Consider the following 15,628-nt stretch of genomic DNA (forward strand, 5'->3'; position numbering starts at 1 on the left):
GGGAACTTTGTTAGTCATTTTAAAGAACAAGAATGGCATTGATGCATTCATTGTCTGTATGGGGAAACTTCCCACACTGAAAGTTTTCAGAACGTTAGCAACATCGCCAAATCTACTTGAAACAGCTGGGGAATGCTCTGGTTATATTACTGCTATATTGCAAACACCAGTTGATTTGAGCAGCAATGAGTCTCCTGGGAGTTAACAAACTTCTGCTGCTGATGTGACTGTCCAACACTGTGCTGGAAGAATCTACTTTAAAAGGCGTTACTTTGCTCCTGAAACACAGACAGGAAGCTAGCAACTGTTTGTTCCTCCTTTTACATGCCAGCATGCGCTGATGATGACGCAAACTGTGTGCTATAACTGCCTGTAGTAAGGGTTTAGCTTTAGTTCATTTTGTCTATTTATATACAACCATAGCGAGAGCTTGGTTTGTGTTGCCAGCAATAAGTCAGTCTCTCTCGATGGGTGCTGATCCCTTCCAGAGCTGCTCTTTGTCATCAGTTCTGTTCATATTTATGCATCAAATCTGCAGCCGAATGTAAATTAGTTGGAATGTCGACTCCTTCTTGGGCACAAACTGCTGCCCCAAGTGGAGGACTTTCAGTATCTTGGGGTTTGTTCACAAGAGAGGGGAGATTGGAAAAGGAGATTGGCAGACATATTGGTGGGGTCTTGGCAGTGAAGCGGATGCTATACCGATCTGTTGTGGTGAAAAGAGAGCTGAGAGTGAAAGCAAAAGTACAGCCAGCAGATCTGTGAATCTGCTGGCTCTATGTTCACAAGCTCTGGGTAATAAATGAAAGAATAAGATCACAGATGCAAGCAGTGGAAATCAGTTTCTTCTGAAGTGGATTCCTAGTCAGAAACAGAGCAAGGAGCTTGGTCATTTGAGAAAAGGTAAGAGTAGAACCCCCTCCTAGGTGATGTGTTTTGAGCATGTGATGGAGCCTTCGGGGAAGACCCAGAATGCATTGGAGAAATTATTTCAATTATTTTATATTGGGGTCAAAAAGAATCCAGCAGCTTTCGTCATGTAAGTACAACACAAATGATGTTTACTTAAAATTACTCAAAACGAAGGAATATCAGAATCAATTAGCTTTTGAGTATTTAGTGTGGATTGAGCCAAAAACTGCAATTTTACAAAAATCTAATAATGATCTACTTTTTAGATGACCTTAAATACATAACTAATAATGCTTTGAGCAGAAATAAATTTTGCTATTATTATAATCTTGCTATTGTGACTGGTAATTAATGATTCTTGCTGCCCCCAAGGACCCCAGGTCTATGTATGTCAAATAAGTTGGTAGGATGAGGGTTAATGTGAAAGGCCAAATATCAAACAAACGCCTCACTTGGGTATCCATGGTTCTGATTAGAGTCCTCGCATGAGTAAAGATTTTCCACCAAAGCTAACCAGTCATCCAGCAGATAAATCACTCATTTATTTCCACCAGCGTTCACCCAAGACAAGACCAACACCACTGTGTAATCATTAGCGAGTGCCAAAGCCCTCTTAGTGAGGCAAGCAGAAGATTAACATACACCTGGTCAAACAACCTCATGTTGCAATCATCTGTGAAATTATCAACCTGAGACCAACGAAACCCCTTTGTGGTCAAACCCCCTCCTCCACGATTGGATGACAGGACTGAAGCAGCAAGATTGGATACACACCAGTCAGTGGAAATATAAATCATAATGGATACCTCTTTTAATTTGGCCAGTGAGTTAGATTTCTTCTTGCCCCAAGTGCCAATATGAAATGAGCTATGAGTCTCGTTGCCTTTACTGTCTTCCTGAGTGAGGTTCTAGAGACATACATATCATTTGAAGTGGGATATTTGTACACAAATAACAAAGCAGGATTTCCAAGGATGACACACATATTTTCTTCCATGTGTGGCAACAGTCAGTCCAGCAGTCATTTTAAAATATGGTTATTGTGTATAATTTCAAAATAGGTAAAGCATAGATGCAACTGAAATATCATGCCAATTTCCATTTCTTGAACTGTGGCTCAGTTTATCCACTGTCAGTTTGAGTTCCCTTCCCCCTCCCTTAAAGCCTATTTTCTTCTTATTAACTGTCCTACGAAATTAAAAAAAAGAAACAAACAGACAAACAAAAAGAAAAAAATATCTGAATAGCAGGTGGGTGAAGCTGCTGAGAAGACCATATTAAATACATCACCAAGATTTACAAGTAGAATAGAAATATCAGAAACTGAGCATTTAAGACAGAATCCTGAGGCTCACCAGGACTACTTGAACATATGCCACGTTTAGTATGAGCATCTGCGTGTGTCCTCTCTAGGGTGAACCAGTTTGTCATGTTGGACAGCCAGGATGTGCAGTACCAATTTACTGACACAGTTATTAATGACATGTAAAGTACACATTTAGAAAAGGCAGGATGAAGCATAAATTCCTCACATACTTGCAGTTTATAACGTTATCTACCACATTTTCCACGCTTTGAGTGTAGTTTACAGTTCAGTCACACCAGTGTTTCACAATATAGCCATTAACTGACTGTATCAGCAAATCAACTAGTTATAAAACCTGCATTTACAGATGCCCACAGAGGGTGTTACAGATGCAGACAATGACAAAAAAAAAAGTAATAAAAAAAAGTTTAAAAATAAATTATTCTTGATAGATAGGTACTTGTTTAAAAAGACAGACCCCCTTCATTTTTCTTTGTGTGAGTACAAAATAAACAACACCTTTAAAGCACCGGCTCAGTGAAATGTTAAACCCCAACAAGAGCCCAAGTAAACAAAGACAATACTATACTGTGTCTGCCTCACCTTCTTAATGTCTTCAATGCATTTAATAATGTAACTGCGTTTCACCAACTCCTTAACAGCGTAGGCATCGCTGAGAATCCCCAGGTGCTCCTCCAGTGCCTGCTGAACTAGACTGGTAGGCAAGGTGGGGAGGTGAGCCAGCTCCCACAGCACCTCCAGCACCTGGACAGACACACACAAGGACAGGTTGACTCAAGGGAACATCCTTACATCAAAACCTTTCGCAATATCTTTACCTATTTTTTTCCAATTACTTTTGAATGAACCTAGCTTTGACAAAAAGACATTTAAACAGCATACCTTTCCTGTTGTGGTTTCAGAGCGAGCTTCTCTGCCTATCCTCCCGATCAGGCTGAGCAGCTTTTGCCTTACACGGTCACTCTCAACTTCCCAGCTCTAAATACCATGCAAACATGTTATCATAAATATCACGCACACATGTAAAAATCTCTTCAAATATAACCTATTTTCTCAAAATGCCACAGAGTGAGCACTGACCTTTTGTATGAGAACGAAGAGGTGAGTGAGCTGGTCAAAGCTGAACTTCACAGCAGCAGCAGCAATTATTGTATGAATATTTTCTATCACAGTTGATGATTGACCCGCCTGAGATGGTCACACACACACACAAACACACACAAAAAGAAATCAATACATCCACTGAGCTGACAGGTATTTGTCACATACTTACAGATATGCACATATAAAAGCACTCAGTGCAGTTTACTGAGTTTCTTTAAGAGTTATAAATAGACGCAACGGATCAGAATGAATAATAAATATGTAATAACACATGCTGTTGAGATATAAATGGTTCTTACCTGTATTCTCCAGATCTTGGAGAGTTCATCTAGTGACAGTTTACTCCCCAGCAGCTCAATGATTCCCTTAATCCTCTCACAGTACTGAGCTTGATCAATGTTACCTGGAACAAAAAGAATGAATCAGCCAAAGTTAAACTGAAAGCTTAATTTCCCGATTTCACAGTTTAAATTTATGTCGGTGGTGACTACGTTTAACTATGTCTGTGTGTTTTGCCAAGCACTCATCAAAACTCTAGTAACTTCTGTTTTAACAGACATCCTTACCTTCCAGTGCTATTGACAGGACAGAGTTCTCTACAAGCCAGTCCAGCAGTTTATCTGTGTCAATGGCGTTTTTCACAGACTTTGAAACCGTGCTCTCTTCTATTAACTTTGTCACCTGAGAGACAAGCATACAAAAATAGTCTGACATGAGCTCAGAAATGGAAGCACCCAGAAAGAAATACTTTAAAGTCATCTTTTTAAGCTGACCTCTTTGAGGGAGTTCATCTTAGTGGAGAAGTGGGGTGTTTTGAGCATACGTAGAAGAGTATCCAGCCGGAGATCATCTACCACAGTAACCAGCTCCCTCTGGAACCTCATACACAACAGCTTGATGGCTGACAGCAGGTCCGGGATGCTCACCAGACGCTAGGGTTGAATAACATTTGACTGAGTCATAAAATCCTTGTGAAGTCTCAATAAAAGAACCATTTCCACATTAATTTAGTTTCCTGAACTCAAGATGAGAAGTGTTTGCACTTACCATAGTCTTCTAAGACAGTTTATTCATACTATATGATCTGGCAGGTGCCAACAAAAGTCACCAGTCCCATATTCATTCTGAACTCAAATGTACTGGGTAGCACAACTAAGAGGACCGTGAACACATTCATCTCGGTCCTCTTTTTCTTAAAATTATAAGAGGTATAAATCACTACCTTATCTTTAAGGTCCTTCTCCTCCAGGTTTTGTACATATGTGATCATCTTGTGGATGACTGGATCCAGCATAGGCTAGGAAAAACAATATGAAACTGTGTTGATCCCTGTGGGGTAAATGGGCCACTGGAGCAGCAAAACAGTAAGAGAATAAACACAACCGATGATTTTATCACTGGAACAAAACTACAGAGCCACAGACAAACAATGTAAATACCCAGATATATTAGTAGCAGAGAAAAAAAAGCAATTACAGGCCAGATTCTATAACTGTGTCTGCATGTGTGTACATACCTGTACTGCTATTTTTAAGAGGACCATTTTTAGCATTAGATGTTAAAAGTGTATGTAACACCATGTCACATATTATGCACTGCAGCCCTGGACTTCTCTACCACCCAGCAGAGATCCATGTGAGAACACAAATATCAGCACAGTCAGATTAGACATTAGCAGGTTTTTAACCAGGCAGCTCCCTGGTACAAAGTCTCTGTGACTTTGATGTGCAAATAGTAAAGAAAACTAGATTTACCAGCACTCATAATGCCCACCAGTGAGTGTATGCTGCCTTTATCCAATTAGCTCCTTTGCTTAAAACACAGTAGTTTGAATGTGTCTGAACTTGATAATATCCTTCTGGGTGCTACATGTGAGAGCTGTGCATAAGTATCCCAACCCGAGTGTCTGACACTAATCGAAATCAGCTTAGGACACAGAGGCCAGTCCTCACTTTATCCCACAAGGGGCCATTAAAGGGCTAAGACATTGCTTTAAGGTAGAAATGTATAGTGAGCATCATTTAGTGTGTGTGTCAGGGAGAGTAGATAAGGTAGCTCACCTGGACAAGACTGGAGTTAAGGTATTCAGCACAAACTCCGAGGGGTTGGACTAGAGCAGATACATACTGTATGGGCAGATGAAAAAAAGTATAAACAAGTCAAAAAAGACAGGAAAGACTAAACAAAAGAGGAAAATAATTTATCAGCACCAGCTATGATGGTCTTAAGAATAATTCACTGACTCTGAAGCATTGCTAAAACTCACTAACAGATGGTATGTATCGTATGTGTGCAAGACTTTTTATGGCATCACAACATCACTCCTGATTTAAAATGTGTAGGATAGAGATCAACCTGCATTAAACACATAAGTGCATGTGAGCGAGAGGGAGGGACTGTTAACACATGCGTGGATGAGTATCGAATACCAGAGCCCAGCTGTCATTTGTCATTCACTGCTAAATCAAGAGAGGCTAATGAAAGCTTCCTGTGTTCCTGTCAGTTTTTTGACTATCCTCCATCTCTGCCTTCTGCAAGTATCTCCCTCTCCTCCACCTTCCAACTCTACCCTTCCACCCTACATGCCTTCCTTCTCAAAGCACACAAATGAATGTGTCACCCTTGGTAGTCAATAGAGAAGTGAGCACTACTCATTTTTTTTACTTTCACTTTTACCATATCATCCAATGTGCCTCTAGTGTGTTAGGGATCTAACAGCTTACACACTCTGCAGTTGCAGTGGGAGCTCAGCAGAGTGCAACTGTGGTGTGCAGTGAGTCTTTGCCTTATTAATATGCTAATGGTTAGAGGGTGTGTGTGTGTGTGTGTGTGTGTGTGTGTGTGTGTGCACGCGCAATGAATTAATGGCCATGCGCTGCTGAGGTTCCGGCCAGGTTCCCAGAAGGAAGCATCAGTACAAGGATGCCTCAGAACACATAAAACAACAGAGCATTTCAACCATCACACAGCAGGAGGATGCAGGACTGTGTGTGTAAGTGAATATTACAGAGTGAAAGAAAGAGAGAGAGACATTCAGCGCTGTGCAGCTGAGAGCACTGAGTTCAAACATGATGACCTTTCGCCTGCATAGACTGTCTCAAAGTATGTCTGCAGCACAGCACACTGACGCTCTGTCAGTCTTAAGAAATGCCCGGAAAAAGATGATAAGAAGACGTAAAGACAGTTGTTCTTACAGCTATCTCGATTTCCTCAGTGTTGAGTTTCGTCTGGATGGCAGTGAATCCTCCCAGCTCTCCAAACTTAACAAAAATTACAGACAGAAAGGAAACATGAGGCAAAACTGATATAACTCTGGTATATATTTATGGAGACAATATCTAAGTGGTGGTTTATTACTCACTCGATTCACCAAATCAACCAGCCAACCATGGGGCTCCTGAAACAGATCACTATGAATTAAGTAAATGCTTTCAGCAATGACACTGTAAATTCTCATGAGACATACACATTAAGTTTTCAAGCAGCTGCTGTGTGTCAGCCACCCATGGTCTCTTGACCCTCTGCAGCTCAGTTATGCAACACTGGGGATCAAGAATTGGTCTGTCTGAACCTTGAACATGACTATACACCATAAACAAATTCTTTAACATGTAAACATATATAAATACTTGCCAATGCATCTGGATTAACTGCCACACATACAGCACAATACTACAATGCTACAGTACAATCTTATAATGCTTCACAGACAAATTAGCGTGTCTTACTTTCTGATAGGTGTTGCTTGGAGAGACGGCAAACATATTAGCCTCGTCTCCAAAAACTTCGGCCCAATTCCTCTGACAGGCCTTCATCCGGTTCTTAAAATGGTACTCATTGTCAGGATTAAGGGCCTGCGTGTAAGAAGAATTACACATCATAAATATTTATTTTTATTTCCTCTCATATGCATGAAATAAAGTAGCTTTTTTTTTTTTTTTTTTTTTTTTAAAGTAAAGCTGAACAAAACCCAAAATAAATGGAATGACACTGAACCACGGTGGTTCATAACATTTTGAATAAGGTGATTATAAAACGAAAAAAGACAGTAAATGAGACACTGAAGCATCGTAACAGGAAGGTTTTCTATCATTTGGGGAAAACATTACTAAATGAGACAACGCACCATGGTCAACACTCCCATCAGGTTTACAGGTACAGGGTCCTGCTTCACCCTCTCTGCAACCAGTTCCACCAGCAACATGAGCATGTTGTAGATTCCCTCATGAATCTCTGTGCCCCATTTGTGTACGGCACTGCTGGTCAGTAGCTGGTGATAATGAACAAGGCACGTAGAAAGGAAGTAAATCAGGTATGCTAATTATTCAAAGAGGCACTTGGAGTTCAGTTTCTCTTTTGCTTACCTTTTTAAAGGCCTCTGGCATGCAACGATCCATAAAGCGCTTGCAATTCTCATCAGCGTCAGCAAGACCTGACAGGGAAGGAGAAGTTGGATTCACACATCTAAACTTGGAGAATTTTTGGCTGTCAGATTAGTTACATATTGAGTCATGCGACACAAGTGGCCGAAATAACAACATGTGAAAAACACCCGATGGTCCAAACAAAACACGCCACCCACATAATAACGCAAATGTAGTTTACTGCAGACCTTTAAAACAACATTTTCATCACCTCCACACACGTAGTCTTACCATGTCGGGCAAGGCAGGAGGAGGCAATGAGACACTTGCCCAGGGACTCCTCTCTCTTGTAAGGTATGGACCAGTGGTCAGTAAAGACTCGACTTTCCAGTTCATACAGGTTGGTGGTGGGAAACTCCATGCTTCCCCCAGAGCAGTTCCCATTCTCATCATTGCTCCTCTGTAACACACAGGCACAACAAAATTATGACATAAAGCAGAGGGTGACTGCATTTCACACGGCTCATCCCATTGTTTTATAATGACACTGCAAATGTCCTCTGTGTGATGCTAGGATAATACAAATGGCCTCTGGCGATGATAAAGTCAGACAGGATGATGCCTGAGTCTTCTCCTCTCTCTGGGAGAGGAGCGATAGCAGTCATTTGGAAAGTGTGTCCTCTCCTCTATGATCTGCCCTTCATCTCTGTAATATTTTTATCTTTCTATTTCCTCCCAAGAAGCTTTCAGAACAAATCAAGGCAGGTGCTTGTTAGTAAGTCCTTTGGCAGCAATTAAGGCTAAAGAGTGGTGATGTGTAAGTCAGGGTGTGAGAGCTAGACAGTCAAGTTCAATGAATACCCTGCCAAATGACACGACACTGTCTTGTTAGCTGTATGATGGCGTCATGCCTGAGCAGGTAATAAAGAGAGAGTCAAGTTTTATACCATCTGTAGTTATGATTCACAGAGCTGAATTAAGGCTCAGCTGGAATAAGAAGACAGAAGAAGGCAGTGGCAGTGAAGCCTATGTGAGTCTATGTGGTAAAAGCTAAAACAGTTAAAAGGTTAGTAAATTATTTATGCCATAAACTTGCTTACATATTCATGAGGTCAAGTGTATATTTATGATTAACCTTCACAGCGTCTTCCTCTCAAACAGTGCTGCCCAGCCAATTTATTCAACATTTAAGTATGGCGCAAACTAGGTGCTGATGTTAAAGTAATAACTGAACCATTTAATAAAGCTGGACCTGCTGTGTTACATTGGAAATTATGTTAAACTACAACTGCGCACTAGGATTCAACTTCCACTACATTAAGACTGTAACAAACTATTAGAGACCATTTCTCATGTGGAAGCTGCACAGTATAAATATTTATTAATGGTACAATTAAATATAGTTATATACATATTAACATAAACAGTGGTCAGTACATTCAGTACATGACTGTCCTGCATATTGATGTATATGAGAAAATATTATTAATCAATCAGAGAGGAGAAGAGGAGGCAAAGGGAAGGATAAAGCATAAAGGAGGAGCATCATATTTCATCTCTTCCCTTTCTTAGAAAATTAAATACGACAGATAGATGAGAGGAAGAAAAGCTGGAGAAAGACTAAACTAATACAGATCTTTGGAAACACCCCAATGAAAGAGCACAACTGGCAGAATTACCCAACCACAACTCAATGCCCTGTTTCAAAGAAGTACAATATAGGGAAAACCACAAATCACCATGAAACATGCACTAGGCTCCAATACTTTCAATGCTTCCAGACTTAAGGGCTTTAGAGGGAAAGGCTGAAAAGCACTGCATGCGTGTGGCTGGCCTGGAGAATGAGGTAACTCAGTGCCACTGTTACTATGCACCCGCAATCCTCCTGGGATCCTCTGCAAAAACTGCAACGTGTTTGTGTGTGTCAGGGACACTGCAGGGCTATATTTAGGAGCATGATATGTGGCCAAAGACCTATGACAGCCTTCATGAACATTAATACAACAAACAAGGGAAGAGGGCAAATACAGACTTTTCAATTTTGGATTATTCTCTATAACTTTATAAATTTTGTAGGAATGAGTGAAATTTATTTCTCTGTAGTATATCAAATATGCCACGCACACGCACAGACACATTTATATAGCAATTACAATAAATGCTCAACTAGTAAATAGTAGCAAATATGTTTGGTTGGAAAAAGATTCCAATTGTACTTCTAACTTTTTCTGGCAGATGAACAAAAAGGGGGGGAAAGGGGATTAAATAACAGAGGAGTTACTTGGTGGAGAATTAATCTGTAACAACATCATTATTAGAATGTTTTTAAACATAGGCTTATTATTGACCTGTGGGTGTGCTCCATTTTCTGCACACTGTGTATGCCAAGTGTTGTGTATATTACACTTACTAAAATAGCTTGTAATAAACCACCACCGTGATAACAGGGGTAGACGAGAAAGCAGGTGTAAACAGGAACAGGTCAGTAGTTTATGTGTACTTATTCTATTGACCCACAATCACAGCATCTCACTACAATCAAAGGGACACAACAGGTGGCTATCAAGTCTGAATCAATAACCTCACAAATTGAAGGATTGGTCACTTTCACTTTCAATAGCCTTTACAACGTTTTTGGAAATCTATAAAAGCAGTGGGTTTGAGGTTAGGTTTGGGTTTAAGGTGTTCAAGGTGTCAGGTGGATCTTATGTAGATGGGCATCTGCGGTTTACTGTAATAGCACATAAACGCTGTAAATTAGGACAAAGTGATAAGACCTGTAGGTAAATTACTGTGACAGAACTAGTGACTGGTATTTTTCAATCATCAACTACAACCCTTTTCATACACGCAATATGTAAGAATTATCAATGAATGACACAAAAATAGATACTCATATGATGACAACTGACATTATGAATAGAAAAATAATCAAAATGGCCACGTATGCTTAAAAATGAAATTGCGAAACCGCTCTAAGCCCGGTTCGAGTGGACTGCAATTCCGACAGGAGCGGAGCAGTCTGATAACCATCCAGCTAACGTTAGCTAACACATGCAAAGCAGACATAAGAGATCAAACTGTCTGCCTGCAGGCTGACTGGCTGATAGGGCTGTTTACTAGTTACCATAGGTCCCAGCTGAAATCTCTAACTGCAATCCCCCAGAGTGATGCCTCTGTGCTCCTAGCCTTGGTCCTCTTACTGGCGCGTTTAACTCTAAACTAACGTTAGCTAGCCTGCTACAAGCTAACTGCGTTAGCTTTTAAGTTCAAAATGGGCTTTCAGCTCAATTTTTAAAGGAACGAAGCTTAACAATCACAGGCAAATCTCTTGACCTCTCCAGTAGTATCGAACAGAATTTCACCTCCTGCTCTGACAGCTCGCGTTAGGTGCATGTAGCACAGAAGATGCTAGGTTTAGCCAGTTAAATGGGCGAGCCCACTCTTTCTTGCAAGCGGCAATTAGCCCGGTTTCCTCCCCTCGCTCCTTCAATTCATGGTTGCTAAAACTACAGGTTTCTCTTACCTCACTATCCACTACGTCGTGGTATGCTGGAGGAGGGTCAAACCCTCCCGTGCCAGTCCGCCCGCTGTTTTCCCCCTCTCCACTCGAGCCCAAGCCGGGGTTAGGCCCACTCTCCATCGGTTCATATCCATACCCGAGTCCGGGGCTTTCGTTCGTCAGGAGCGCCACTGCCTCGTTGATGTCATTCTTAGCCAGCCGGAGCGCTTTTCGTATCACGTCGGGGTCTGGGAAGCCCATACAGAGGAGCGTCGTTATGTGCTGCTCCTCTTCGGTCTCCATTTTTGGGGTGTCTCTGTCTAGCAGACTAGTAGTAACGGGGTTTTCGGCACAGCCCTGTAGCTGTGCACGCCGCCATGTTTACAGTCCGCTGCTACTAGCCTGTCACGATTTGCTTCGCTCACAACAGCGCCGACACAGGTGTTACGGCGACTTCTGCCTGCCAAGCGCTGCATGCTTCTCGCGGGAGCGCGCAGAGGGAAACGAAAGTCATTTTATTTTGACGCAAGGCCCAATTTCATATGTAACTATTGCTTAATAATTTAGTTTTAAAAATCCCAGCTGTCCCCCTTTCACTTAAGCTTAAATGCATTCTGGAAACGTTCACGTTGAGGTGTAATTTAAGTGGGCTCAATGCAATTTTGGGATTTAGTTTCCTTTCCTTGTCCAACTTACTTTAGTTGTGGTATGGTAGGTAAAATGATAATGATTCAGATTCAGATATATATATATATATATATATATATATATATATATATATATATATATATATATATATATATATATATATATATATATATATGGATGTCAAATGGCCACACACTTTCCTCGTCCCTTGACATCCATTCTCAAACTGTTTAACAATAGTGTAATTTTCACTGCTGGTGTAATTAAAATGTATGACAGTCTATTTTGAGTGGAAATTAAAATAAAAATGAAAAAAGACGTTCTTTATTTTTCTAGAAAAATGAGCATTGCAACAAAATTTGAGAAGCTACAGCAATGTTGTAAAGTATAAACAATCTCAAAATTTTGACCTACTGTGGTTATTTTCACAAATAATATCTTTTCTTCGATTAAATTTGGTGTAACCTTCTTAGGGATCAAAACACTTGGTTATAATCATGGGAAGAAAAATGATAAAAAGGGCTATATGTAAGTTTTAAAATTGTGGTAGCCGAAGGAACAGATAATTAATTGTGAGGATCAGTTCAGATCAGACATCAGCTCATACCACCAGCACCTTACTCTGAAAATGATTTAATTAGAAAAACCCTAGCCCAGGTTAGTTTTATTTTGTTTTGTTCAGCAAAATGCTTTCAGACATTAACTTATTCATTTGCTCACGTGTTAATGTTCAGTTAAGAAGGTTAAGTCTAAGTCTGTTTGAAGATATTGCAGTTTATAATAAATTGCTGTATAATAATTTAGTTTTGTTAAATAAATAAAATAAATACTTTTTTTCAGTCATTAGTGCCTGATAAACCATGTTATTTAAAAGTCCAACATTTTTTTTTTACATTTATATTAAAGCTACAGAGGATACCCTTTAAATACCGAAGAGCCGTTTACTAATGAAGGGCGTGGCTTTGCCTTAGAGCGCGTGAATGGGAGCGGCGGCTGTTGGTGGCGGGCGTGCGTCACGTGAACGCTCGGCTCATGTGACAGGGGACAATCAAAACAGGAACAAAATGGCAGCAACTGGAGACGAAGCCGCTGCTATGGACAGCATCTCCAAGGCACCATCGACTCATTCGGCGACTCTGAATCCGACCGCGAGTGATAGCGGTCAAGCAGAGGGCCCGGGGGATGCAGCGGAAAGCCTTGCAGCCGCTCCGAAAAAACACGGCACAAACAGTGAGTCCTGGTTTCTTTGCACTTCCCTAGCTAATGCTAATTTAGCATACAGTAATCCAATTATTTAGTTTTCTATTTGTGGGTGTTACATTGTCTGCTCTACACGCCATTCTTCTTATTTGTGTAATGTGATTGTATTTAGCGTTATTTCATTTACATTATGGCCACATTTAAGTTTGCAACTGGATTTAAAAGCTGCATTGTGTTAATGCTCCTGCATTTCTTTCAGGTGATGGTGGTGTGGAGACAGCAGAGGAGGCTGTGGAGCCTGCAGAGCCCGATATAAACGAGTTGTGCACCGATATGTTTGAAAAGATGGCCATCTTCTTGCAAGGAGAACTAACAGGTCTCTTATTTTTGGAATATTGGAAACACTCGCAGTTTCTTTTTAAAGTGTGAAACAGTTATGTTCTTAAATGTCAAAGCCATAGGTCCAGTTGCTGATGTTCTTTGCTACTCATATTCATTCTTACCCATTTTTCTCTAAATGTTCTCCCAATCTGCTTAGGCACTTGTGAGGATTATCGTCTATTGGAGAACATGAACAAGATTACTAGCTTGAAGTATATGGAAATGAAAGACATTAGCATTAACATCAGTCGTAACCTACAGGATCTTAACAACAAGTGTGAGTACAAAAAAACTAGTCCCATAATCTTCGTCTGTTACTGTGACTTGTAATATAAGAAGACTTGTCTGGTGTGCATGCTTTCTTTAGATGCAAGTTTACAGCCCTACTTGGACCAAATAAATCAGATTGAGGAGCAAGTATCTGCGCTTGAACAAGCTGCTTACAAACTGGATGCATACTCCAAGAAACTGGGTAAGACACTTAATGACAGAGGTGTAAAAGTGTTTGTTCTGCACAGAGGACAGGATATCTTTTGACACAGCATAACTGAATCAGAGTCAAAGATGTTCTAAAAAGCACATCTTCGACTTGGCAATGGAAAAATAAATAAAATTAAAATCGACAGCTAAAAGCAAAACACATTTGGGGAAGTGTTATCCATTTTTCTTTACTATTATAATTTTTAGATTTCACTGGTGACCATACATTTTTTTTTTTAACTTTAAATTTAAAGTTACTTTAGAAAAGTAACTTTGTCATTGTTTGTTTTGATTCCACAGTACCATGTTTCTTTGTTTTAATTTGCTATATCTAGTGAACATATTATTTATTTGCTGTGTCTTTGAGAGCACAGTCAAGGTGACAGTGTAGGCTCTTTCTGTATCTGTTGGCTGTTGACGTTATTATTTATGGTACAGTGAAAGAATAGTCAGCACAGCTGTGTCCAGCAGCTTCCATGCCAGTAGATGGCGCTGTGTCACCACAAACAATTCCTGACCTAAATATTTTAATGTTAAGGCCAAACATTATTCGATTGCACCATAATTGAACAATGTATTTTTATTACAATAGAGTGTGAAGTCATCCCTCTCTTTATCTTTATAGAGGCCAGATTTAAAAAACTGGAGAAGCGGTGAGGGGGAAGAGGCGGTAGACTGAGAGCTATGGTGCCTTCCCTTTCACCCTGCCTTGCATTCTGTTTTCCCTGCCAGTGGAGCCAGGACCTGCAGGGAGGATGTGAACTGAGACTGAAACAACAAACAGTCAGAGACACTTTGACACATAGAAAATACCAAGGAGGAAGCAGCTGAATGCACATGAGTTAGTAATGCGGTGTTTGACTTAGACTTGACTCGACTCCAATATCACGCAGCCAAGGTATACAACGTATACCCAAATCCTTTTGCAGATGTCTTTTTTTTTTTTTTTTTTTTCCCCCCTTTGTAGAATTAAAAACTCTAAATAGACGGGCTGTAATAACTGAGAGATGGAGGATATATTTATTACTAATCAGAAATTCAATGGAGTATTCAACAGCAATGTTATACACAATTTACATGGCAAAGCATGGTCACAGATGTGTTTTAAGAATGTGTTGGAATCCCAGTCTCGTTCCTTGGAAATTCTCTGATACTGAGCCCTGAAAATTTCATTTGGCAGTACTAACTTAAAATGAATGGTATAAAAGAACTTTTACACATTCACTGAAGACTTCAAGATGGTTAGCAATGATGAAGCTATTGTGTAGAGGGCAGTTGATAATGATGACACTTTGACCATGGAGTTTGAAATCTGCAGATTAAAGACATTTAATATGAATGACCTATTGCATTATGTCTTTCTGGAGATGGGGAAAACTGAGTTTTGTTTTGCTCTTTTTTGGAAGGGGGGGTAAATTATGATCTGCATATCATTGCTTGATTGATAATACTTTCCTCACAAGGGTACTTGTTATTTTGCTTTATGAACATGTACATGAGGGGTGTATGTTTTGGGGTTTTTTTGGGGGGGGGTTGTTTTGTTTTGTTTTTTTAAAGCTAATGTAAATGTAATGATGAGGGAAAAGGAGAAGGGAGAGGAGAGGTCCTCTTCAATCTGGTGGAGAGCAGCTTAATAAAAAAAAAAGTGATGGTAGCCAAGGAATACAAAACTCAAGTGTAGCAGTTAATTTTTTCTTTTTACAATAAATC

General features: G+C 40.1%; 2 protein-coding genes across 4 annotated transcripts in view; one reads left to right on the forward strand and one right to left on the reverse strand.

The window, feature by feature from the left end:
* Positions 1–11,706, reverse strand: part of usp24 (ubiquitin specific peptidase 24) — a 32,615-nt gene extending 20,909 nt beyond the window's left edge. For 2 of the 3 annotated variants that reach the window (XM_031753912.2, XM_031753910.2), the window contains exons 1-16: positions 11,234–11,706; positions 7,999–8,167; positions 7,708–7,775; positions 7,470–7,613; positions 7,072–7,197; positions 6,705–6,740; positions 6,538–6,603; positions 5,404–5,469; positions 4,566–4,640; positions 4,117–4,275; positions 3,910–4,024; positions 3,643–3,746; positions 3,320–3,427; positions 3,122–3,217; positions 2,822–2,983; positions 1,719–1,820 (exon numbers count right to left, since the gene is read on the reverse strand). In XM_031753912.2, coding sequence (XP_031609772.1) covers positions 1,719–1,820; positions 2,822–2,983; positions 3,122–3,217; positions 3,320–3,427; positions 3,643–3,746; positions 3,910–4,024; positions 4,117–4,275; positions 4,566–4,640; positions 5,404–5,469; positions 6,538–6,603; positions 6,705–6,740; positions 7,072–7,197; positions 7,470–7,613; positions 7,708–7,775; positions 7,999–8,167; positions 11,234–11,512 — 1,875 coding nt within the window. In that variant the 5' untranslated portion in view covers positions 11,513–11,706. The remainder of the gene's footprint in view (positions 1–1,718; positions 1,821–2,821; positions 2,984–3,121; positions 3,218–3,319; positions 3,428–3,642; positions 3,747–3,909; positions 4,025–4,116; positions 4,276–4,565; positions 4,641–5,403; positions 5,470–6,537; positions 6,604–6,704; positions 6,741–7,071; positions 7,198–7,469; positions 7,614–7,707; positions 7,776–7,998; positions 8,168–11,233) is intronic. The other variant, XM_031753913.2, reaches the window with a different exon arrangement.
* Positions 11,707–12,841: 1,135 nt separating this feature from the next.
* bloc1s2 (biogenesis of lysosomal organelles complex-1, subunit 2) lies at positions 12,842–15,261 on the forward strand. Its single transcript, XM_031753942.2, has 5 exons — positions 12,842–13,087; positions 13,317–13,433; positions 13,596–13,715; positions 13,806–13,910; positions 14,544–15,261. Exons 1-5 carry the CDS (start codon positions 12,922–12,924, stop codon positions 14,573–14,575), a joined length of 540 nt encoding a protein of 179 aa, XP_031609802.2. The 5' UTR covers positions 12,842–12,921; the 3' UTR covers positions 14,576–15,261.
* Positions 15,262–15,628: the final 367 nt, after the last annotated feature.

Source organism: Oreochromis aureus, linkage group 23, assembly GCF_013358895.1.
Source record: "Oreochromis aureus strain Israel breed Guangdong linkage group 23, ZZ_aureus, whole genome shotgun sequence".
Taxonomy (NCBI): Eukaryota; Metazoa; Chordata; class Actinopteri; order Cichliformes; family Cichlidae; genus Oreochromis; species Oreochromis aureus.